The 25125-nt window shown below is 47.3% G+C and overlaps 1 protein-coding gene across 3 annotated transcripts in view; it reads right to left on the bottom strand.

Moving 5' to 3' along the window:
* pde8b (phosphodiesterase 8B) overlaps nt 1–23375 on the bottom strand; it is a 37099-nt gene extending 13724 nt beyond the window's left edge. The window contains exons 1-10 of one of the 3 annotated variants that reach the window (XM_076757815.1): nt 23314–23375; nt 9846–9902; nt 4763–4953; nt 2787–2846; nt 2293–2350; nt 1926–2014; nt 1713–1791; nt 1444–1584; nt 1280–1368; nt 1141–1195 (exon numbers count right to left, since the gene is read on the bottom strand). In XM_076757815.1, coding sequence (XP_076613930.1) covers nt 1141–1195; nt 1280–1368; nt 1444–1584; nt 1713–1791; nt 1926–2014; nt 2293–2350; nt 2787–2846; nt 4763–4953; nt 9846–9902; nt 23314–23367 — 873 coding nt within the window. In that variant the 5' untranslated portion in view covers nt 23368–23375. Of the gene's footprint in view, nt 1–1140; nt 1196–1279; nt 1369–1443; nt 1585–1712; nt 1792–1925; nt 2015–2292; nt 2351–2786; nt 2847–4762; nt 4954–9845; nt 9903–9992; nt 10212–19327; nt 20048–23313 lie in introns of those variants that run through there. The other 2 variants (XM_076757814.1, XM_076757816.1) reach the window with 2 other exon arrangements.
* Between the last annotated feature and the right edge of the window lie 1750 nt (nt 23376–25125).

Here is a 25125-nt window from a genome sequence, read left to right as displayed (position 1 = left end):
GGAAACCGTGGGCCACAGCCAAGCGTCTGGGTGGGAAAGATGTGGAATAATGTGTGGTTTAAAGTGCTCAGAGGAAAATGTTCCAAGCAGGGACGCGGTATCAGATCGGTGGTATCCTGAGAGGACCTCCGTGTCGCTGGCGTCTCAGCGAAGATACACTAAACGCCTCGCGACACCATTTCCTTTAAAAATGTCATCAAATGCTGAACGTCTGTTGCTGCTTCGCATCCCCTCTGTTCTACAATCTGAGGTGAAAGTGGATTAAAAAAAAAAAACACCCTGATAAAACCATTCAGTTTGACGCTGCACAATCCCGGTCGTGGAGATGACTTGTGCGGTTTGGAGAATGGGATCAGCCGCTGCCATGTCTAAGGATTCCCAATCCCAACGAGCGGGAATGAATGCCATTTGGCTTTGCAGGCACATGCCAACGGCTGACTCACCTTATGCACACATGATGAAAGAGAGCGGAGAGCTAAAGCTGGTCTCCCTGCAGCTTTGCCCCGGGTATAAATAGCCCTGGCGCCTGGCTGCTGGCCCTCCCGGGCCTTAGCGGGGGATCCTGGTGCTTAGCCGTAGCTTAGCATAGCATGACGTTATTGGCCTGGAACCCAGCTGAGAGCAGCGACACACCTGCTTCGGAGGAAGCGTGCTGCCAAGCAGAGCTGGAAGTCTGCGAGGCTACATGCCCCGCTGAAGTATTTAAATCTGTCACTTCAGCCTGCAGTTCATTAAAGGTGTTTATGTAAAACTACCTGCCAGCAGAGTTCAGACTCCACCAGGCCTGACTGAGCCAGGCCGGGCTGCAGCGTTCGGACTGCTGATGGATCTTCAACAGTGGGTTTACAAATCTCTGGCTTTCATACATTCAGTTTTGTAGCAGCAACTTCTTCTCGGAGCAGCTGCTCGTAGGCTTGTAAGCGAAGGATTTATCATTTTCAGCCTGCAAACGAGCATTATGGGCAGATTTAAGGTCTCAAAGTGATGCTCATGTGCGTTCACGGTCCAGGTTTAGGTTTTTCCAGGTTTGATAAGAGTGCAGCTAAATGGCCAGTGAGCACAGCATTTCATGATGACCAAAGAGAAACCTTCAGGACGACTAAAGGACACCTGTCCTCAGCAGATCATCGCTGGACTCACCTGGTTGTTGTTGTCAACGTGAGGTCTCTTGATGGACACAAAATGTCGAATCTTCCTGTTGGAAGCGATTTAAGAGTCTGTCAGTATTCTCTCATTTCCTGCACAGTGACGACTTTCGGGCTGATGGATCTCATCTTACCCTCCTTGGCCGATGACAGGCGTTATCTTCACCTGCTGCTGTATGCTGTCGCCCGACTTCTTCCTGGCGTAGTAGATTCCCTGCCATTCCTTCAGAGAGAGCACACAGTCAGGCAACACACAGACGGGAAGACGGACGGACGGACGGACGGATGTGGGACTGACCTTTCCTTTCTTGATGCAGGTGTTGATGGAGTCCAGCAGGTCAGCTCTGTTCTTGTCGCTCTTGGGGAGTTCGGTCAGTTCTTTCCCGATCAGCTCCCCCTTGTGGTAGCCCATCATCCGCTCAAACGCTGGGTTCACGTACTGGGACAAAACCAGGAAGACGTTAAAGTCCAACCATATTCTGTGCTGTTGGTCCTTATCCTAAAGGAAAGTTTCTCTCATGCTGGCTCTGCATGCTGGTACAGTTTGTATGTGTGCATCATGGCTACCTGTATTATGTGGTCCTCGCTGGTGATCTCCACGGCCTCCTGACAGTGTTCCAGAGCAGTGAAGACAGAGTTACAAGCCCTGCGGATGAGTGAAGCCACACCAGCTCAGGACCAGTAAAAACACAGTGTGTGTGTGTGCGTGTGTGTGTGTGCGTGCGTGCGTGCGTGCGTGCGTGCGTGCGTGCGTGTGTGTGTGCGTGTCCTCGGCTGTACCTGAGCTTGAACTGGCAGCGCACCTCTCCGTGTTCGATCTGTATGAGCTCATTGTAGCAGGCCGACACACTGCTGTTCTCCACAAACCTCTGGAGGCCAAACGAGGTTAAGTGGCGTTCGAAGGAGAAGAGAGACGAGCGGAAAACTGAATGAGTCAGGATTTACTCAGTAGCGACTTGTTTTCAAGCCGCTTACGTCATTTTGACACGCCGCCGGCAGTAACCGCCCCTATAAAAACTGGCGACACGCTGCTATTTCAGCGTCTCAAGTCCTTTAGAAGGCCAATAAAAAGCAGCAGAGACACAGATAACACATTCAGACTGTCAGAAACACACAGCGACGAGCTGAGGCGAGCTGCTGGACGTACCCTGCTGAATCCAGCACAGAGGAGAGGAAGGACAGATGGCTCGTCCTGGTCAGCCGGCCTACACAGAGAATCACCATCACCATGACCACCATCATCATCATCATCATCATCATCACATTCTCTCTCAGCTTCTTAATGCCTGATGTTTTCATCTTATCCATACTGCTGATCAGCGCTAAGCTACCACAGCGAAACTCACAGCTTCCTGCCATGTTTCCACATTAAAAGCATGCCTATAAATGCAAGACTGCATGCAGGACTTTTACTGTGGAGGAAGTCTTGAGTTTCACTCACATTTAACTTGAAATAAATCAGGGTAAAACAGATTGATGCTGTGCTCAGAGAATCACTGAGGTAAACAAATGAGTGTTAAACTAAACTAAACTCTGTTCTCGGTCGTTGATACTGTCACAGATGATTTGGAGCCAAGTTTTCAGGAACTTTAAGGCACACAAAACAAAGAGGGTATTAAAATCAGCAAAAGTCAATCTTACTTTTGTGGCACGACGGCGAGAATAACGGCGTTCTCAGAGGGCTTCGTGGCGCGGATCAACCTGGAAACAAAGAAACCAAAGGGATTAAAAGCCAGCGGGAGTCAGCGGGAGGTCATTCCATTCACACTCGGAGCTCATGAGGACGGCCTGGACTCAGGTACAGCACAAACATGTGGGAGCATGGAGGGTGATGTCATGGCCACAAAAGCAGAAAGACAGAAACACCAAACACACCATCTGCTCCAGAGGTTCGGCCACAAAGCCACGCGGCTGGCAGGACGTACGGGAAAGTGGTCCGGGGGCGGAGGAGGAGAGAGGACAGTGATGGAGGATGAAAGGAGGAACGGAGGGAACAGATGATGGCAGAGATCCTGGTGGGGGCTGAGGGACGGGAGGAGGGGGGAGCCAAGAAAAAACAGTGTTGAGGAAAGGAGCGACGGCCAAACTGTGGTGACCAGGAGACAGGAGAGACGAATGGATCTGTTCCTTTGCTTTGGGAAATAACGAAGCACTTCTAATAAATCACTCTACAAAATACACGGTGGTGGCTTTGAGTGGATCCAAGAATTTGGACGGGTTAGCGATGTAACTAACAATAACCACAGCCCCAAAGTCTGCAGAAACACACTCAGAAATACACACAGAAGTAGCCTTGGATCAAAGTGTAGTACTTCACCAGCGTCGACCCAAATAAAAGGCAGCGTTTAAAGAAGTCCCAGTAATGATGCCTTGAAGGTATTCACACAGGCGTTAAGACGACCATGGGACCCTCACTGAGCATGACGGGAATCCCCTTTCAAAGGCCCTGAACACAAGCTCTTTGTTCACAGAAGGAGAACATCCAGCTCTTACTGGTTATTTGAAATACGCAGAGATTGGTTAGAAGTCAAAGGGCAGTACACCATATTCGTTTTGGTTAGCGAGGAAGGAATCTGACATCAAAACCCACATACTGGACATTTTCTCAGCAGGACGGCTAAAAATGTCTCCTGTGGGAATCTTTAATGTCCATCCATGACAGAAAGTTAGAGGGGACACACTCAGGACAGACCAGCGTGGACACCTGGCAAGACGGAGGTCAGAGAGCTTTGTGAGACGGAGTTTTCTGCTGTGGAAAAATGGACAAGAAAGGGAAAAAAGCCCCTCTTTTTCAAGCTCCTGCATGCGTACCACACTCTCCATCCCCCGGGGCCACCATCCAGTTTCACGTCAACAAACAAACTCACAGTTTGTGGTTCAGGCTCACTCCAGTGCCACTCTATTCCAGTCCAGAGGCCTCTTGTGAATTGCATGTCCTGCTGCTTCTCTCTGGACTGAAACACTGGATTGAGAAACCCTCAGAAAATGAGCCGACAGGCCCAGAGTGCAGCTTCAGGTCGGAGATGCCTGCAGTGCCTCTGTTGAACACCAGATGGTGCCAACAAGCCCTCCACTACAGTGTGAACTCTGGACATCGCGTTAGATGACTGATTTTAGGTGAAAGTCTCAAATTAGTGAAGGATTGCGTGATCTTTATTACAGAAACTGACCGACTGCAGATGAAACCCTGAACACAGAAACAGGAAAAAAGACCGACTTCAAGCTCCTGAAGGAATCAAAGTGAGATGTGATGCTTGAAGGAACAGGTCGACAGTTTGGGAAGCTTATTCACTTGGTTAGCTTAGCTTAGCATTAGAATGGAAATGGAGGAAAGGGCTCGTGTGGCTCTGTCCACAGGTAACAAAACCTTCCACCACCTCAAACTAACAGTTTGTTTAATTCGGAGTAAAACTGACAAACTGTGCTTTTGCTGTGACTGTGATTATTTCTTATTGAGCCTTAAAAGTGCTGGAAGGTGGATTTTGCTACCTTCAGGCCGAGCCAGGTCAGCTGTTCCCCCCGTTTCCATCTTTGTGCTAAGCTAAGCTAACCGGCTGCAGCCTCAGACAGTCTTTACATACAGACAGCGTGGTATCAGACATGCAGCTAGGGCTCACCGGCACACAGCTTCAGGCTCAAAGTAGCGCGAGTGGCGTCCATCAATGACTATAATCTCGTGGTGCTTGTCCAGGAAACACTCCACGGCCGACTCGGGCGTCCGTGCGATGTTACACCTGAACCCAGCGCGGTCGCAGGCCCACCAGAAGGCATCGCTCTGGCTGTCCTCCTTGGCGAACACCAGCAGGACCTGCGGAGACGGGAAGGAATGGACGCCTGGGTGAGACCGTGCTGCTGCTGCGGTGATAATTATAGAATATCTGTGTTAGTAGGTCCGCAGCACATTTACTACTCAGACAGGACATTCTCCAGAGCAGCAGACATCCAAGAACCAGACTTCAGCCGCAGGATTCACTTCTGACACCACAGTCACTGACATTTATGGGCCTGAATAAGAACCACTGTTACTGCTGAGCTTCATGCACATCTGTGATTAAACGCAGCTCACTGCCAAAACCCTCCTCGGAGATATTTAACTCATTAACACACACCCTCCTTTTGAGGGTGGGCTAGTTTTGATCATGGCAGTGAAACTGGACACAACATTTATCACACTGCTGGGCTGCCAGACAGCTTTGAAGAAGCACCACGGTCCTCCTTGTGTCTGGATTTTACTGTAATGTGTAACTTATGTTGATGGTATTGAGATATATCAGGTGTATCAAAGGTTCAGATTTATGGTCATGAATATGAACAAAGTCTAAATTGGACACTGATGTGGAGCACATGTCTCAAACACGCTTACTGACAGAGAAATCAATACCATGAGAAAATTTAAACCAGTTTACATCGTTCTAAATATAGAAAACACGTCACATCTCCTCGACGTGAGCGGGCAGAGGCAGGATCGGCCCGTCGTGGTTTGCATCATATGTGGATTTCCTCCCACAGCGTCATGACACACACAGCTCAGAGGATTTACTGTGATCTGTCCAGAACTGTGTGTTGATCCATCCGCTTGTTTTCCTTGTGATTGGCTGACAACCTGTGCAGGGGCCTCTGTGCCTCGTGCTCGTGCTGGGATGGACTCCAGCTCCCTCCATGATAAACAATAATAATAAAGAATGGATGAAACTGGATTGAGCAGACCGCAGCAGGGACACGTCAAAATGTCTCCTCCTTATTAAGCTGTGTTTCACACCAACACACATGCAGCCTGCAGAGCGTGGATTTTTGATCCCACGCTGAGCTTTGACCACGAACGCACCAGCACCTCTGGTACAGCGTGAGGAGACGCAGCACGCATACGGCGGACACACACATGCTCTCAGGCACATGTGCGCACACACGCAGCTGGTCTGCAGCCAGAAGCAACAGAGCTCAGCTCTGCCTCGCAGCAGCATCACCTCCCGACTCCCACCAAGGACAACAAAGGATAGAGTGACGGGGGGGGGGACGATGAGTGGGTGGGTGAAAAAAGAGCCTCCCCACACGTCGTGAGAACAACCCCGACAAAGGAAGAGACGCTGGGAAGCTGTATAAAACCAGAATCAATCATCAATAATCAAACTGTTCACTGACAGCAGCTTCATGTGTTCATGTCCTTCATCCTTCACGTGTTCACGAAGTGGTGAACTCGCTCCATCCTCTATGATCGGCTGAGCCTTTCCAGGATGCCCCTTTCATACCCAATCATGATCCTCTCACCTGTTTACCTGTGGAATGTTCCAAACAGCTGTTTTTGGAACGTTCCACATCTTTCAGTCTGTGAAACGTGTTGCTGCTTCAGACTCACAATAACAGATATTTACAGAAATCAGTGAAGCAGATGAGGAAAAACATTAAATATACTGAGTTTAGGTCAGAGAGGATCAGCAGGTGATCACATTCTGTTCAATTTACACTTTACGCAGCATCCAATCAGGGTTTTATTTTTAAAATGAGGAAAGAGAGTCGGTCAGAGTGACACCTGAACGCAGCGCTGCACAGCTGGACACAGGACGGACAGAGAATATGGAGAAGCCCAGGTGAGAGCGGCAGGAGAGGGAGCTGTAAAAGCAGAGGGCAGAGATGAGCTGGTATTGGTGAGAGCCTGTGAAAGGTCCACAGTCTTTGATCTGGACCTGCTTTGTGTAACCATGGTGCTGACATGTGAAATTCCACACGCACAGGACCCGGCCGACCCTGGGAGGACGCCCGCCGGCTGCACGGATCTCTGACCTGCCACCCAAATATGTCACCAGCCCTGGCAGGAGGCGCCGCGGGTCTTCAACCCCGCACACGGCTGCGCTCCGTCACGCCAACATCACGTCTGTCTTAGACGCTCGTCCCTGAACGTAACTCACTGCCTGCATGTTCACGCAGCTGCCTGCTTACACCATCTAAATGTTGACATACGTGTACTTAAGCACACAAAGCCCGCAGTCACTCACTGGCTTCATGGTTTGGATGAAAACACGTCCAGTCAGCGTTCAGCGGGCGCACGGTTTTATCTCCGACTGCTGCCGCCAGCTGACTCACATCTTCAGAGTTCAGAGGTTAATCCGCCATGTTTGCACAACCAGGCCAGATGCCGTCTAACGCTGGGAGAGTCCCAAACACAGAGAGGTGTCACTGGGCTAACTGGCTTTGAGCACTTGATCTGTGTGGGAGCACAAATCAGTCTGAGCCAATCAGGTTGTTTTCATAGGAGGGCCGCTGAGGTCCCGAGTCAGGCTTTAAGACTCTTCACACCTCACAGACTAAACGTGAAGGCCGGACACTGGACGTCATCTTCACTGTGCAATCTGTGCCGGAAGTGTCCTAAAACATGTGAATTTGGATCATTAAAGAATCTTTTACGTCTTTTACTGAGCTACAAATCATCTACGATACAGATCAAGCCGTTAACCCTTTAACGTCCAGCCTGAACCAAAACAGACCTTTGTGGTGATTTTTAGATTTTCACGGTTTTATGACGCTGTTGACAACAGAACGCTTTGAAGGAAGCTTCCAGCTGTTTCCTCTGCCGTGCTTCGTCTCTGGAGGAGTTTTATGACGCCGTGTTCTTTCACAAAGTGGCCACAATAACTCAAAACACGAGTCTCGAGGCTGCAGCCACTCATTATTTTTATTATTGTTCGATCTGCAGATCATCTTCTCACTTAATTCTTGGTTTGTTCAATCATCGGTGGAAAATTATCAGTGGTTTGTTCAATCATCTGGACATTTATGGTGTTTCTGCCAACAGTTAACAAATGTTCTGCCAATTGATTTACTGTTGATCTACTCATTGATTGAGTTTAATTAAACGTTCATGTAACTTTTCTGAGCGCTGGCAGTCACTGAAAGTTCTACATATCTCATCCTGATACACAGCATTTACAGTACGACCTTATTTTAAACCAAACTATGATCTTTTCCAAACCTAAACAGGCAGTTTTGGTGCCCCAACTTAAACAAAAGTGTGGCTGTTTCTCGACGTGAACCGTGTGTTTATTATTGTTCTCAGCGAGCTTTATTTTGAAAGTCATTTTACACGTATTATTGCTAACTTGACCGCGGAGCCCCGCACGTTGGAAAATGACACTGAAAAAGGGGTCCTGACCGAGCGTCAGCAGCTTCACATGAGGAATCTACAAACATACGTGTTACTTCACCTTCGCTAATCTCATGAGTAAAACACGGGAATCGTGAATCATCAGATGAGTTGAAGGAGGAGGCATCTGGAGAGGCTGAAACTCTCCAGGGCTGCGAGGCAGTAACAGTAAATGTCAAGGAAAACTCACTGTATATAACTCTCTCCTGCAGAGATTTTATCGCTCGCTTTTCATCTCTCTGTTCCTGTGGAAGGAGTTGAGGAGGGGAGGTCACGGATCCAGCAGAGGGCTGGAGGTGCTGCTTTACCGGGCTGCTTCGGGAGAGCAGTTTAAGGGTTTTACGGGATGTGAGATGAGGTCTTAGGAGCCTTTTTAATACAGCCCCTGGTCCCTCCACCTGCCCGCACGCTGCCACAGATTCCTGGTGCGATGTTATTTGGCATGGTGAACGAGGAGGAGGAGGGTGAAGGGATGGTGAACACGGCGTGCCAGGCCTCTCACATCACTGCACTGGAGCAGGAACTGAGCTGAACCCAGAAACCCCTGGAGATCGGTCAAGGCAGCGCGGCTCAAACTGAAGCAAATTAAATCAAAGCAATAAACAAGCACCTAATAAAGCAGCTGATTCCTGCGGCGGAAGCTGCCAGAACAGAGGAATGCTTCGTGATACCTGCATCTCCACCGGCTGTAACCTCCAGCAGCTCCGAGTTTCTGTTACATAAGGATAAATCTCAGCAGCACATGGCCTAATCCCCACGCAGAGGATGAGCACAGACAATCCCTGACTCAACTCTGACTAACCTTCAATATTCCCAAGTTCTTGACGAGGAAGATGAGATCTCAGCAGAGCTGACACCACAGAGTACAGACGAGGTGTCTGCAGGAGGCTTGAGGTGGACTTTTTACATAAATGCAGCATCTCAAAGCCCTGAATGTTCAGCCGATGGAAGCACGCTCAGCAAATATGGGTCATCGGTGCAGTATGGATTGTGGGTGGAACATGTTTAGGTTAAAAAAAAAACCCTTTTCAACACACTTTAAGCCAAGTTACTACTCAGACGTTGGGGCGACTGGGTTTTTTTTAAGAAGAAAGATCATAATGCAGAAAATCCCAACGTGACCTGAACGCAGCACGGCTCTGGTTTATATAAACAGTTCTGTATAAACAACCGGGGAGAGCTGCATTGATCCAGTGTTAAGATCTGCTCTTCAGTCAGATGCTGGAGATCCTGTGATTGAGCTGAAGTTCAGACAGTAACAGACAGAAAAAAAAACTGAAATCTTCATCATCTTTGACGCAGAGGTGAAACGATTAATGTATGAACTGAAGAACAACCAATCAGCTTAATGCTAATCAATCTGTTCAGCCATCTTTCAAATGGCGGGATTATTGTTCTTTATCGTATCATTGGAAGCTAAATATTTGGGGTTTTCGGACTTCGTAGACGTGTTGTTGGCTCTGCAAAGTTTTGCTGGGCGTTTTTTGATGTTTCAAAGATGAAACGAATGATTAACAATCAACCTCAAAAGCAGACTTAAAGCAGCACGATTGTGTTCTTCTTACCTGAATTGGCTCCTGAGTCAGTCTCATCGGTCCTACACATTCTTCTGTGGCTGAAACCTGCAAACAGCAGAGGAGACCACGTGAACACAAGCACAAACTGAGCTCCTGAACACAAACGAAGCAAAGGAAGCTGCCAACTCTTCTTACCATTTTACCGTTGACGTCCAGCAGCATACTGGCATATTGCTGTTTCTTGCACCAGCTGCCTGTGTCGCACCACCCTAAACCTTCTTTCTTACTTCCCTCTTTCTGCTTTAAAAGTCCATCGAGCAACAAGACAAACAAGTATTTCCTCAGTGAAACATCAACAGGCTTGGAAAGAAAACAAATGTGTGTTTCTTTAGTGCAGATCCTGAGCTGGCCTCGTCGTCTGTGGCATTAGCAGCGCAGAGCAGACCTGTCCGCTGCAAACTTCTTTAGAAGGTATTAGCAGCCAGTCACAGATTGAACTCACAGGTTTACTTGCATAATCCTTCTGCAGGAGCATCACATTCAGTGCTGTTTATGTGCGCGCAGGCTTCTTAGCGCCATGCGTCATCCTGCTGTGAGCAAGCGACTCGGCTGCATGTGCATCCTTTGAGCATATGCATGCACACACATGCTTTCACCGCACTTCAATGATTCAGCGCTGCACTGTATCGTGCAGCATCACAGTGGAGTGGACGCCACAATAACCCTGATGGGAATTACCATCAGGTATCCAGTTATTTCTGTGCCGGTGAGTCATTGCTCCTCATCCTTTGTTCGAATCTGTGGTTTCTGTTCGTAAACACGCACACTCATAACCCGCAGAGGAAGGTTCCAGATTAAGGTCTCACTCTATCTGAAGAAAAATATGTATGAGGCATCCACAAGAACGGAGAGGGGAGAGCTCAAGAAAGAGGGAGGGGGGGATTTCAGGTAATTCTACTACAGGCACGAGGTTGGTAATAATGCACGCCACGCACAACCTCGACTCAGCCGCTCAGCAGCCGCTCAGCAGCCGCGGCGTGACTAAAGCAGGGAGGTGGACGAGGGCTGGTGACTCAACCGCACATCAGCATTATTTGTCGGGGGTAATTAGACTTAAAGGTGGACACACCGCAAGCCACATCCAGCCTCAACGAGCCTCTACGCACCGCGAACGTCATCAAGAGCTTGTGGGCGCCACACTTGAAGAATGAGCCTAATTTTGGGTAACATGCATGAACAAACCTGCACACACACACACACACACACACACACACACACACACACACACACACACACACACACACACACACACACACACTTTGGTTTCTGCATCAGGACTGTTTTTCTGTGGGTGCATGAAGTCCGTCGGCCGTCAGTCGTCGGATTCAGATTCAAATGCAGCCATGAAGGAAGTATTTAAGTCCTTTTCTTCAGAAAAAGCACGAACACAAAATTGTGAAAATACTCTGATTCAAGTAAAAATCCTGCAAGTAAAGTATCAGAGTATGATCAGCAAAATGTACTTTAAAAAGTGCAGTTAAGTGTTTCCCGTCAGTGTTTTTCTATCTGCTGTTTGTGGATTAATGTTACTGCTGCTGTGAAGGCTGTTTGTGATGTCTGGACGCTGTCAATGCAAACAAATCCGTCTTTTACTGCTGAGCAGCTGAAGAAAGTGATAAGTTCATCACAGACAAAGGTTTTCATCTGAAAGTTGGGCTGAATCTTCATTCAGAGCCTGCAGAGGGAGGACAAAACCTGACGTATCCTGAACTACTCTGACCCAAACCAGCTGTTTTCGCTCCAAACCTAACAAGGTTAACCACACGCTGATGCTGAGGGGAACCTCGTGAGTCTATATGAGACATGTCGCCTACTTGTCTCTTGAGAAAACACCGTCCATACTTGATGACCTGGAAATGAGGACGAGCTGGTGGACGTCACAGCTATGAGAGCAGGAATCACTGACGTGCTGGCAGCCATCTTTCTGAGGTGGAACAGGGCAAATGAGGAAGGAGGTCAAACAAGTATGAGACGACCTGAGGGGGCGAGGAACCAGACATCCACCAAGTTAGACAGACGAGGAGCATCTGCTGAGTCCCTGTAAACAGCATCATGACACTCTACAGAGGGACGGCTTCACGAGAAAATGACTAATTCTGTTGTACTTGAGGATGACGCAGCCAGATGTGAACCAGGACAGGAAGGAAGGCGGCAGAGACGGGAAGAGCTCGGCAATCAGTGCTGAGAGAACAGTTTGGAGTTGGAGGATGATGGAGGAAGCGCTGGGTGAAGCTGTCACAGGGCACCATCAGCTGACGAGGTCTCCGCGGAAATACAGGAAGGGGAAACAGGTGAAGGAGTACACAAACAAGAGCGTCTGAGAGTTAAGACGAATGCTGGAAGAAAGATGGATGCGAGCGGAGAAGAAGGAGGAAGGCTGAAAGCAAAGAGGCAGAGGCAGCATGAAGCTGGAGCAGAGAGGTGGATGAGGAGGAGGAGGAAAGAGAGGAAAGAGGAATTAAAGCAGAGGCTCGTTTCAGTCAAACGTGCCAAACATCTGACAGTCGCAGCGTCTCAAAGGAGGATTTGTTGCTTTTTCTTACAAAACTAAACTGAATATTGAATCAGACAACATGAAATTTGATGGTGTCGTCTTAGAAAACTGAAGCGTTTCTCGTGTTTTTGACGGTGTAAATGTATGTTGACTGCAAAAACGGCGGGCGGACCAGTTGATCATTAAATAACGGTTAGCTGCAGCTACGTTTCCCATAATGCCACTGACGGCTTCCTTTACGAGCCCTTCCTGCCTGGAAAACAGCATCTTTCAAACTACATTTCCAGTTTGCACGGCAGACTTACAAATGTTCTCAGCCCAGGATGAGACAAACCTGATGACATCACGATGACATAATCAGGGTTATTTTCTCAGACTTGACATCATACAGCTGTTTTCACAGGCTGAGTTGTAGTAAACTGACCTTTATGTGTGAAATCGGCGGAGTTCCCCTTATTAAATATATAAACTACGCACTCAAGTTGGACGTTTTGTGTTTCCACTCTTCTGACGCTTGTTGCCTTTCACAGCAGAGACCCAGAAGAAGTGAGATCATGACTGTGCACTGAAGTAACAGCAACCACAGCGGAGGGACGCTGGCCATCAGAAATGTGGGAGAAAAAGGAAGAAAAATGTCCCAAAGTTTAGAAATGATGGAGCCACACACACGAAATCAAGACACTCGTTCTGCTTTACGTTGGAGGACAATCAGCCTGAGATTTGGGCCATAACTAAAGAGCCAGTTAGCTGTGGGCAACAGCTTTAACTGTTTATTCCCTCTATTAGTTCACATTTTGGCACCTTTACAGGAATGCCGAATTAGCTATTAGCCACTTCTGCACCACATGTACCCATAGATGAACAGACAACTACAACCGTGTTACTTTAGTACTGACGAGAGCTAAAAACTTCGCGATTGTCAGGCAAGTTCTGAAGTTACAGGAAGAGTCTGTGATTTCTAATCAGACTCAAGGACGTTTCTTTGTGATGGACGTCGGACAGAATCGAACATCACACTGAATCTTAAAACGTGCATCGCACTGTGTCGCAGCCAAACCTCCCAGCATGCACCTGTCCCTTCCAGCTCTTGGCCTCCTGTCTGTCCCTCTGCAGCCTCTCAGTCTGAAAACGTCCGACTGATGGCTAACTTTGTGGAGCTCGTCTAGCCGTGTGCTGCCTCCCTCCTGGACTCGCTTCAGCTCGTCTTTGTTTGCATGAAGCACTTTGTAACGCTGGCTTTGAAAGGTGCTGTATAAATAAACCCGTAATTACTTACAAGGGCCCAGGTACATCATGTCATTGCATACAGTGTACACACAGTGTTATGATACAGATTAAACATGGCTTTCATTGCGGAGGCCCGCTCCACCGTCTCATTGCACATTTAGCACAACGGTTTATTCTTCAGAACGCACTGAACTTAACAAAGCCGCAGTATGTTTAATGTATTCTTTTGAAGGTGTTGTCACTGTTTACAATGATGTTAGATTATAAGGATGACAAGCTGGTTTACATTATAGCTGGAGAACAGAAAGGCTTGTTTACACTTCCAGGCCAACGTCTAATCATTCTGGGTAAGTGACAGAGGGTCCGTGTGTGGGGCTCTTACTTTGAAAGTGTTTAGAAAGCTGAAATGAGACAGTGAGACGTTACTGTGGCCTTCAAGGCGTCTGATCCTGTGCATTATGTCACTTTCCTCTGTATCCAGTGAAATGCTGTTCGATTTATTTTGTGCATTACCAGATAAAAACCGAGCGGTCGGCTGTCGTCGTGTTACATTACTCATCACGGTTACCAGCAGGCCTGCGTGTTCCTCTGAATCAGTCCTTGCAACAAGGCCTCGTCTTATCTGGCGTGCAGGTGGCGTTCTGTGCCGCCGGCGTGGACTTGAGGTCAGCCTCAGTCTGCACGCTGCTCCGCTTATCTTCCTTCAGACTTCTTTCCACAGGATGAAGTCAAGATAATCACACACGGATCAAGTGATGTTTGGACGTGGCCTGAAAGTTTGTCATGTGAGCGTGTTTCTCAGCTGCAACCTTCAAATTTCATGTTGCACTACCAATAATTACGCTCCTTCTGTAGATATAAAGGACTCATTCTCAGCCAACAGAAACACTGTTCTTATCACACACTAATGAAAACACAATGATGAACATCATTTTCCATTTCTGCCCCTTCGTCCTGCACGCTGGGCCCTTCTCTTTTCATCTAGCTCCATCGTCAGCTCAAACTTCTAATTTGTCCACTTTGATTCATGACCTGCAAAGCTAACAACGTTCCCATCAGCCTCAGCTGCGTTTTTATGTGTAGTCCTCATTAGCAAATGTTAGCATGCTAAGCTAAGACATAGCAGCTAAATGTCATCTGTCATCGTGAGTGTTCAGTGCTGCACGCTTCTGCCGTCGGTCGGACTTTAAAGTCGTGCTCATCAGCTGGACCGGAGAGTCGAGTTTGGCCAAAGCTGTGAATCAGAGCGCGTTCGAGCTGCAGTGACGGCGACCTGTTGATTCTGCTCCTGGAAAACAAAAAGCACTGTTGACAGAGACACTTCTCCTCACTCATGTGACTCCTTCCTGCTAATCCTGCCCGACGCTTTCAATATTAATTTATTCCATTTGATCGACAGCTGCAGGGTTTGGAGTTTCCCCCAAATCCTGCCACCCTCCCTGGTACGATCACTCCAAACGACCAGGAAAGAGCAGAAATATGACGGCGCGTCCTAAAAATCCTGACCATGCTCCAGTGACATAACACGCATGTAAACACACACCTACAGGAACGTCTTCGCATGTAAACAGTCGTCCCAGTCCAACGCTCAAACTATTTTCCACTTCACAGCCCGGATGACGCTCCTGCGCTCACACGCCCACCTCCTCCACCCCCGCTCACACGGCGTCCACACCAAGAGGGCTAAAACTGAAAACGTCCTTTAATAATCAATAATCAGGATCACTGTATGTTGAGAATAATCACGTGAATGCGTGAGAGAATGCGACTCCTGTCCTGCTCTGGAGACATCGCGGAGGACACGGGTTGTGTGTCTACTCATGTGCAGTAACTGTGACCTGAGAGTGGCAGATCAGAGCACATGGCCTCTTCTCTAAACTCTGTCTTGGTCATTGTTCGTTGACAGTGTTTCTTTCCTTTGACTACCTGTTGAGATTTGTAAACTCTAACCAGAGATCGTCACGCTGGCCAGAACCAAGTCCCAGAAATTACATTTATATACAACTGATTTGCAGTCATAATTACATCGTGCCGACAGACGTAAGCGCTGCCTGGATGAGTCAACGTGGTGAGAAGGAAAAGGATCCTGTGGCGTCTGAGAACCACAGAAAGCAGAAACAGCAGAAGAAGAGCTCTTCAGATCAGACCTTTATCCTGATTCTGCTCTATTTTACCGAGATTTTAAGATTTCATTGTTTGTTTTATTCACCGTCTTCATTTTCTTTTTCATCCTTTTCATCTCCATCTCATGTTTTTATGTCCACTCTGTAGTTTGGATGTAAAGCTCACTCTGTGCACGTGAGTTCTTTGTTGTGAAGCGCTTTGAGCTGTAAACCCTGCATGAGAGGAACTTAACAAATGAAGTTTCCTCATCATCATTATTAACGTCTGCTGGAGCTGCAGGAGGTGGTCGAGTGTGACACCTGAGCTCAGGGTTCACGTCCAGGCAAGAGCAGCCCTTTGGTCGAGGTGAAGGCGAGACCTGCGTGAGAACAGACCATAATCTTTCCCTGACATCAGCCCAACCGTCAGTGCCTGAACAGAACAGACAAAAGCTGTGTGCTGCTCTAGATTTCTCACTTTAGTGGAAAACTAATGAAACACGTTGTCAGTATCAGGTCGTTAATGAGCAACATTTCCTCATTGTCAGAGCGAATCAGCTGTGTGTCAGAGGAGCATCGAGCAGACGGCTCTCTGTTACTGACCTCATCTCATCCTCTGGAGGTTTATTTTTCGTAATTTGTCCTGTTTGTGTTCTCCTTCTCTTTCTTTTCTCAATTATCATCAATTTTTTTGCAAAAACAAACAAATAAAGAAAAAGCTAATAAAGACACTTTGTGCAAAGCTTTTATCAGCTTTGAAGAACTGTGTTCGCTGTGTTGAGAGACTTCACGGGATCTGTGAAATCGGAACTTTTGGAAGCGAGCGGCGACGCTGAGAAAGCGCTTCTTCGCGCTCTCATCTGTACGTTCTTATAAGTCGCCGCCTGTGTGAGAGGCCCTGCAGGGGCGTCTGTACGGGCCGCCGGGATCAGCTCCCTCACATGCAACTGTTCACACTGCCGCCATACTGACCAGAGGGGTAAACAAACGACTTGTGCATATAAACACACACACACACACACACACACACACACACACACACAAAAGAGTGTGATCAGCACCATGGCTGATTATCAAGATCCTGCAGGGAAAGGCAGATGGTTTTAATGATAAATGGTATCATTGATCCTCTCGCAGTCGTCAGATAGAGGGAAACTGAGGGAAGGAACTGCTGACAGACACACACACACACACACACACACACACACACACACACACACACACTCTATCTGTGCAACCCTAAGTAAACGACACAAATCTCTAAAAAATATGAAATCGATGGATCAAAATATTATCAAACTGCCGCAGTGTGTTCTGTGATTCAAGCTGCTGATGAGAAACTTCCTGTTCGAGCGACTAAATATTTTCATTCAATCCAATGACTCATATTGTGCCAATTTTCTTCCATATTAGGACCAGAGGAGGCGAGCAAAGGCCAAAAAATAAGGAAATGTGAGAATTAAAGTGCATGAGAGCCTCTGCAAAGGCCAAACGCTCAGGCCAGCTTATATCAATTAGACATATTTTAATCAACAAAATGCCAAAAACCAAAAGTTCAGAAGCATATTTCACCAAGAATCATACAAAAGAGGTCACAATTCAAGCACGAGGGCGTTTTTCTTCTGCACAATCGCCCAAATGTTGTCTCGGCCTGAATGAGTTAATCTGTTCTGAGGGTCTGATGACATGATCATCTGCTACATGACTTAAGAAAACACAGCTACATCCTCTGGGGCTCCATCAGGAGAATGAAGGAGTATCTGTTCACATGCTCCCTCATGACAAGACAACTTTATGATCTTCATACCGAGGATGAGAACCGATGGTGAAGCCAGCCGCTCTGCGCCTCGCTCACTTCTCATTGGCTTACTGATACTCGTTAGGCTGCTTTATTAAGATAATTACGTCTCGTGTGATTGATGAAGTGTCATTTTTCAGCTGTATCGCGCAGCGTTAAAATTCTCTGTCGTCTTTGCCCAGCAGTCACGTCACTTCACGATGGGCTGGATCCAAACTGACAGCTGAGGGGCTCAAATTCAGGGGCCACCGTTTAAAGATCTCAGATCACACCAACATTTAACTTCTGATTTTCTGATCTTTGCTCACGACAGACAGCTGAAACATTTTCATGGTTATGATCCAAAATTTCACATTTTCTGTTTTCACGTCGCTTTGTGAGCTCTTATTTTCGACTTTAACGGCATCAATAAGCAATGTGTAAAGACGCAGTGATGGATTTAACCACGTCGCCTGCAGACAGCTGTATTTACACGCTCACACTGTTATCTGCACATCTACGCATGCATATGAAAATGTCCAGAAATGTCTTGAAGCTTGTCCAGTAAGTGTTGGACGATGAGACGCGTGCAGGTTATTTGTTTGCTGGTCACATTCATCTTGAACGAAGCCGAACCATCAGTTTGCAGCTGAAACCTCAGTTTTCTTAATCAAAAGTCACTTTAGATCTCAGAACGGAGCTGAATCGTGTGATGAGCTTTGATTTCAGCTCCAAGCGTCAGTCTGCTGGCGTTAGTCCCAAACTACGAGCTGAGAGGACGAAAAGATGTTAAAACCAACTGAAATATCACATCAAAGTCCTCAGAGCATGAACTTTTTGGGGAGCGGAGCACATGAGCGTGGGAATGAGACATTTAATCACTACAGCTACAGAACAAAAACAAACTTTTTATTGTGCGTCAAAGTTGTCATGAAACTTCTTCCTCCTCCACCCTGAGGAGCGTTTGAAGGTTGAGCCTTGAGCCTATTAATGAAGTTCAATTCACCAAGTTCAGAGCTGATTCCATGCAGCATCGTCCGTGGGGACTTTAATAAGCTATAAACAAAACAAACGCACTTTGACCTTTATGGCTTAGTGATTCTTGAATGGCTGATCTCTCAGGTTAAATCAGACATCTCCCAGTTTGAACTGGTCTAGTTTGAGCCTCATGAAGCCATAAAAGAACCCTGCACAGACGGATGAACTCCAGCTGTCAAACCACAGATGATCCTTCAACTTCAGCCACTTTCAGGTGAGCTTTGTGGCTTAAGAACTAACCAACTGCTCGTCTCTGAGGAGGGAAACCGCGAGGAGGAAGACTGGAAGTGTTAAAGTTGTTCTTTGCTCAAGTTGTGACGCTTCACTACGACAAGCCCGATGTTGCATTTCCAGGCAGCATGTAAACACTGAACTCATCACTGAGCAGATATTTACAGGAAGAAATGGAAAAATCCTGCAGGAGGACTACTGGACAAGCAGCTGTGATGTTGTTGACAGGCAAATAATTCAGATCTGCGACTGACTGCGGAGCATTTTGATGAGTAAAGCATTGATTTTGCTGGCCTGGCTGTCATTAATGACATTCATCTTTGAAAACAAAGCGATCAGCAGCAGCAGATCAGTCAGCTCACAGGGGGCATGATGGCTGCAGGCAGGGGCTGATGGAGCAGCTGACTGACCTGTGCTCATTGTTAGGATCAAAGCAGCCCAGCGGAAGGCTCGGGCCTCCTCTGGTGCCGAACCAACCAACCGACAGGCCTCCCTCACGTGTGCTTTTCACTCACGACCCGCTGATGATGAGGAGGATGATGATGTGACTGCGCCTCTGCGCCGTGTTCGCCCCCCTGAAACGCGCCCCTGGGTACCGTACCTTGACGCTGGTGTGGCTGGTCTGCGTCTCGGCCTCGATGCGGATGTGTCCGCCGCTGTTCTCCTTGCGATCCCGGTACGAGTTGTTGCGCGAGTGCCGGTTCTGGTAGGTGATGACGGAGGGGATGGTCTCGGCCGCATCGGTCTTGATGAAGAGCCCGTGCAGCGTGGCCGCGGTGCCCTGAGAGATGGTGGTGGTCTGGTGGGGGGAGTTGGATTCGTCTGAGTCTCGGCAGTAGATCACCCCGCTCTGAGAGACGTGGATACTGGGAGCGCAGCCCATACCTCAGCGGCGCGCCTCCGGAGCGTGATCCCGGATAACAAACAGCGACACTTGGGTACCACCTTCCTGTCGTCCTCAGCCGCCTGCACACAGGCTGCGGCTCTCCGGGCATCGGCTGCGGGCTCGAATCGCTCTCTCCTCCACACACCTCCGTTCGAGCACATGAAGGGGGAGGTTATTGGGGGGAGGGGGGCGTGAGGTGGCGTTGGTGATTGTTTAATTCATGCGTCCCGTGAATCCGGTCCCTCCTCAGCCTCCGCTACCGTCGGATCTTGGATTTCGATGTCATATTTAGGACGGAAGGTGAGCGGAGCCTTGGTGGGCTGTACCACCCGCCGGCGCGTCCGTGAAAAGAGCCGGACTGATGGGTAAGACAATAAACGGACTAAACCACCTGGCCGCTCTTCATCACCTCTGTCTTCACATCCGGCTTCGTCCTCTGAGACATGCGCGCGTTTCAGGCCTGTGGAGGGAAACTGGCTTCATCAAATCTGTCCTTCTCCTCTTCAGTTATGCTGCTTGTCGATGATTGGCCACGGTCCACCTCTCCCTCCTCCCTCCCTCTAACATTATATCACTTCCATCTCTCCATCATGACCCTCTAATCTCCCTGGAGGCCACGCTCCTGACTCCAGGGGTCATCTGAAGCCTCACTCTGCTGAATTAGACATAATGCTGTCAAAGGAAGCTAATGGGGCTTGATGAAAACCACTTACTGTCCAAACCCCCCCCCCTTCTCTTTTGGCTCATATTTATAGATTTCTTGCTAAAGATGCTCAGATATGAGTTTGTTTTGCATGAACGATGCAGCTGTGCGAGCGTTTTGTTGTGGAGGATCACAGAATGATTCAGGCTGGAAACAGAGCGGCTGCGGCTGACCGTCAGATTTATTATCCTCGGTTAATCTGTCGATTATTTCCTAAATATCTCGTTTGGTTTATAAATTGCTCATAAATTCCAAATAAACGGAGCAGATCCCACCAGAGCGGAGAGTTTGTCTTATTTTGATTGCCCTTACAAATCTTCTTTTCCAGAGGTGTTAGTGACCGAACGCCCAAAGCACAGCCCCAGCTGACGTCCTCAACCTGCTCACTTTGTCTAACGGTTAATGTTATTTTTTAAAGTTGATTTATTTAAGTTCTTTATTCCATGATGACCCCTCGAGGAGGCATGTGAAGATACTTAAAGAACAATAGAGTCTGTCCAGAAACAGGCAAATATCATACAAGAAAACGATGAGTGAATAAATAACAAATATTCAATAGTCACTGAATGAAGCCTTAAAACTGGTCTGACAGCCTCTTAACGACGCCGGGATGTAGAACAGTCATTATCCTCAGTCACTCATTCACTCAGGCAGCAGTGAAATGAGGATGGAGTTAGGAATGAATGGGTGATTCTTCTTATGAAACCTCCGACAGATCGGCGTGGCCAGGCCCGAGTACGCGGCGGCCATAGTTACTGGCCACCATTAGCCTCCACCGAGGCTCCAGCTTTGTCTTCACCCTTTTAAAACATGCTGCAGTCAGTGTGTGTCAGCAAGGGATCACATGATGACAAAGGGGCCACTTGTAGTGACGAGCGTCACCTGACGGCAGCGCAGCTCTGCAGAGCGCCTGTCAGCTCAGCCTTATGTGTTTCAGTCTCTGCGCTCTGATCGGCGCCATTTTCAGCCAAACGCTGTGCAGCGTCGGCTCAGCAGCAAACAGACATGAAGCGGACACAAACGTGACTCATGATTAATGCTCGGATAAGCTGACACTCGTCAAACAGCAGCTTTAAATGGCTTTGAAAGTGTTGTGTTTACGGCTTGTTCATGGTGTAATAAACTGTTAACGAACATTCTCTCTAATAAACTATCACTTTTGTGGCTGGAAATATTTCATCCATATTTTCACTTCTCACTGGTCAATAAATCATTAATTAATAATGTATTACATATTTCTACCTTTGGTTGAAATGTATAAACCCTTTACAAAGTGTCCTGTATCATCAAGTGGTGCTGCACTGATCTCGTATCTAACTTTAGAGCTGTTAAATATTTCGTCCACGTCACATGGAGCAGCGGATCATGGCTCTCAGTATAGACTCAGTTCATCTGTCAGGACATTATAGCATGTGTTTAAGTACGCCCGTGTTTATTACACAGTGTTATCTACTCCTCAACATGTTCAGAGAAGTACCTCGACGCTGCGTGTACCAGCAGGCCTGGCTGGCGTCCAGGTTTGGGATCTTAGCAAAGCGTATGATTTCAGTACGATCACTCCATCCACGGCTCGGCCACATGCAGCACGGCGCCAAAGAGAGCTGAACGCGAGGCAGATGCATTCAGAGGAAGAGCTGGAAAAGCTGTCCCAACACTTCCTGTGACCCCAGTGTACCACGAGAAGGAGGAGAAGCCACACAAGAGCAGCTCTGTGCAAAGGAAAGCATCCATATGGAAAGTACATCTGCTCACGCACTGAGCTTAATTCAATGCTGAGGTACTGCTTGAGTGTCTCTGCCACTTTATAATTCTACACCACGACATGTCAGAGGTGTACTCATGTACTCATGTCGTACATTTCACAGCTATAGTTACCGGTTACTTTACAATTTAGGACATATGATTGGCTTAGAAATCATAATTCATTAAACTTATAAACAGTGTGTAAAATAGTTTAAATTCGCTCCACCAGCAGAAGAGTACACATGAAAGTACTCCAATAATATGGTATTTTATAGTAAAACACTTTGCTGCAGTGACTGCTCTGACTTTTGAACTTGAAGTACATTCTCTGAATAATACTTCTGTACTTTTACTAAAGGAACATGTTCAACGCAGGAACCTGACTTGTAATGGAGTACTTTGTGCAGTACTGAAGGATTTAAATACCTGTTTCAGTGCTGCCTTTAAATAAACTATTGTCCGTGTGGATCTTATTCACCGCGCTCAGCAGTCTTCATTGAGCTCCTGTTGAGACTGCAGACAGCCCCCTGGTGGCGGGCCTCACACGTTCAGCTGCTGCGCGAGGAGCCAGCATTCAGGTGAGCACGCGGGCTGATACACCTGCAGTGACAGGTCAGAGTTCACCTCACAGCTGTGCACCTCCCCCCACATCTGTCTCCACACTCCAAACATGCAGCTTCTATTCGGCCGCCTGGAAAACCACTAAAACCGCCACATTCTGCACAGCCAGCAGCTCTGCTGAGTGCCATCAATCAGCCATGATCACGAACTCTGTCAACACTGTAAACCATCATTAAGAGCACAAAGACTGCAAACTGCGCTCCAAACAAACTTTTCTGGAGCGTCAGAGTTGAACTTTTCTTTAAAAACGTAAAGTTCAAAGAGCTGAAAGAGTGAAGCAAACATGTTTCCAGAGATACAACAGATAAAAAATAAATGAAAATAACATCAGGCTTCACGGTTAAGATGTTTCCATCCAATCACTGCACACACTGTGGTCCATGCTCTGCACTTTAAGGTTCAATCATGGACGTTCGTTTGATTTGATTGATTGGTTCATTTATTTTTTGCTCCTTAATGAGCAGTAGGTGACAGATAACACGTGCGCCGTTAGTCTGGGTGTGCAGCCTGAATGAGGACCTCAGACACGTTGATTATTTAATAAATGATGGCTGACGAAGGTGCAGAAGTCGCTCGTGTCGCAGCTCTGCCTGCAGGCTCGAAGCAGCGCCTCGGTCCCGCAGGCAGCTCCTACCTTTGGCGGTCCATTGAGGAATGAAGCACTTTCCTCTGCTGACAGTCCGCTCATGTCTTAAAGCCTCGGAGCTTTATCCTTCAGTGTGAAAGCGTAACGATGGAGCAGCTCGGGCTGCCTTCACTGCTCATAGGTGTGTGAGGAGAGCTGCAGAGCTGCGAGGACTCTCTCAGGTACCGACGGCTGGACCCTTCAGGTGGAGTCGGCCTGAACTTCTTAACCTTCTCGGTTCAGCCGGAGCCTGCAGGCTGGAGTCCGTGCGGCCCTAGTGTCCTCAGCCAGAGCTGCACGGTGACTGAGTACATGTACTCAGCTCTACTTCAACTCCACCACATCTCTGACAGCTTTAGTTACTTTACAGTTTACAGTTTGTGCCCTTCCTGTCTTCAAATTTGGAGAATTTGAGTTTTTCTGATAAACTGAAGGATGAAGAGTTCCTTCTCTTCTTCTTCAGCTCAATAAACTCTTTAAAAAGCCTCTTGGATCAGCTGAAAATCATCGTCACAAAGCTGAAAACAGCCTGTTTTTCTGAGCTCATCAGACTTTTTGGAGATACGTGGTTCTCACAGGACGCCGCGCTGCAGACATGTGATGATCTTCTAGAATCTGAAGCATTGATGAAGATTAAAGCACCAACAGGATATAAAGGAGTTCAATGAGCTCCAGCTGAAACATCTACAGCAGGAACATGAATCCACCGACAGCAGAGAGAAACACTCTGACAGGATGACTTTACTGACACAGGAGTACTTTTACTTTAAGTACTTTAAGTACATTCTCTACATTATATTTACACTTTTGAATGCAGTACTTTTACTTACAGTAAAAATGACTGGAAGCAAAATCTTAACCGACAAATTAAAACAGTGGTGGAAAGTAACTAAGTACATTTCATCAAGTACTGTAACGGTACCTGTATTTGAGTATTTTCAATTTATTCGACTTTATTTTAAGTAGCTGCTAAATACTCAGCAGATTGAATATTTGAGATTTTCCATAGAAAACACATCAGATTCTCAAATATTGTTATAGATTTCCTCTTATGAGACCAAAATGCTGCTTGAGTGTTAAAGCATCACCTGTTAAAGGAGTACTTTGATACTTAAAGTGTGTATTTTGCTCCAGGACTTTCACTTGTCGTGGACGTCAGGTTACTGATACTTTGACTATTTAACTTTTATATTTAACTATAATATTATGGATCTGAGATGGAACTGACCGAAGGACAGCACGGACGCTCATCAAAGAGCCAAAAACTCCAAAGTTCCTCGAAAGGCCACGTGAGGCCGGTTCCAAAAGCGAGTCGATTCCCATAGACCCCCATATTAACAGGCCCAGCTTTACAGCAGAAACAAGCATTTTACAGCCTTTTACAAAAGACAGTTTCAGATCTAACTTCCCTGTTCATGACAAACGTGAATGTTTACACCGCCAAGATGGCGACGGCTGAACCACTGAACTTCATAACGGCTCTTCAGAATCCTGTGGGTGGCGTCACAGAGACTACGCTCACGTTTTAAATAGTCTATGATTTTGCTAACGAGGGGAATCCAATGGTTTTACCTCATGAAGACACACCAGAGGGAATAAATATGAGTCTGGAGATCCACAGACTGCAGGTGAAAAACAAGCGTTGAGCTGTGATTTGTCTGGATTATGACACAGTTTCTACATCTTCCTGGAAGGAGGATTGAATGAGACGTGAGATCAATCATCCAGAAGAGACGAGGACCATGTAAATCTAATGATGGTCCTGTTAATGCTCAGCGTGGGCAGAGCTGAACAAAGGCAAGCCGTCGTTCACAGACTCGT

Source organism: Chaetodon auriga, chromosome 19 (assembly GCF_051107435.1).
Source record: "Chaetodon auriga isolate fChaAug3 chromosome 19, fChaAug3.hap1, whole genome shotgun sequence".
Taxonomy (NCBI): domain Eukaryota; kingdom Metazoa; phylum Chordata; class Actinopteri; order Chaetodontiformes; family Chaetodontidae; genus Chaetodon; species Chaetodon auriga.
Note: the sequence above shows the minus strand (reverse complement) of the source record. Positions and strands in the feature narration are given on the sequence as shown.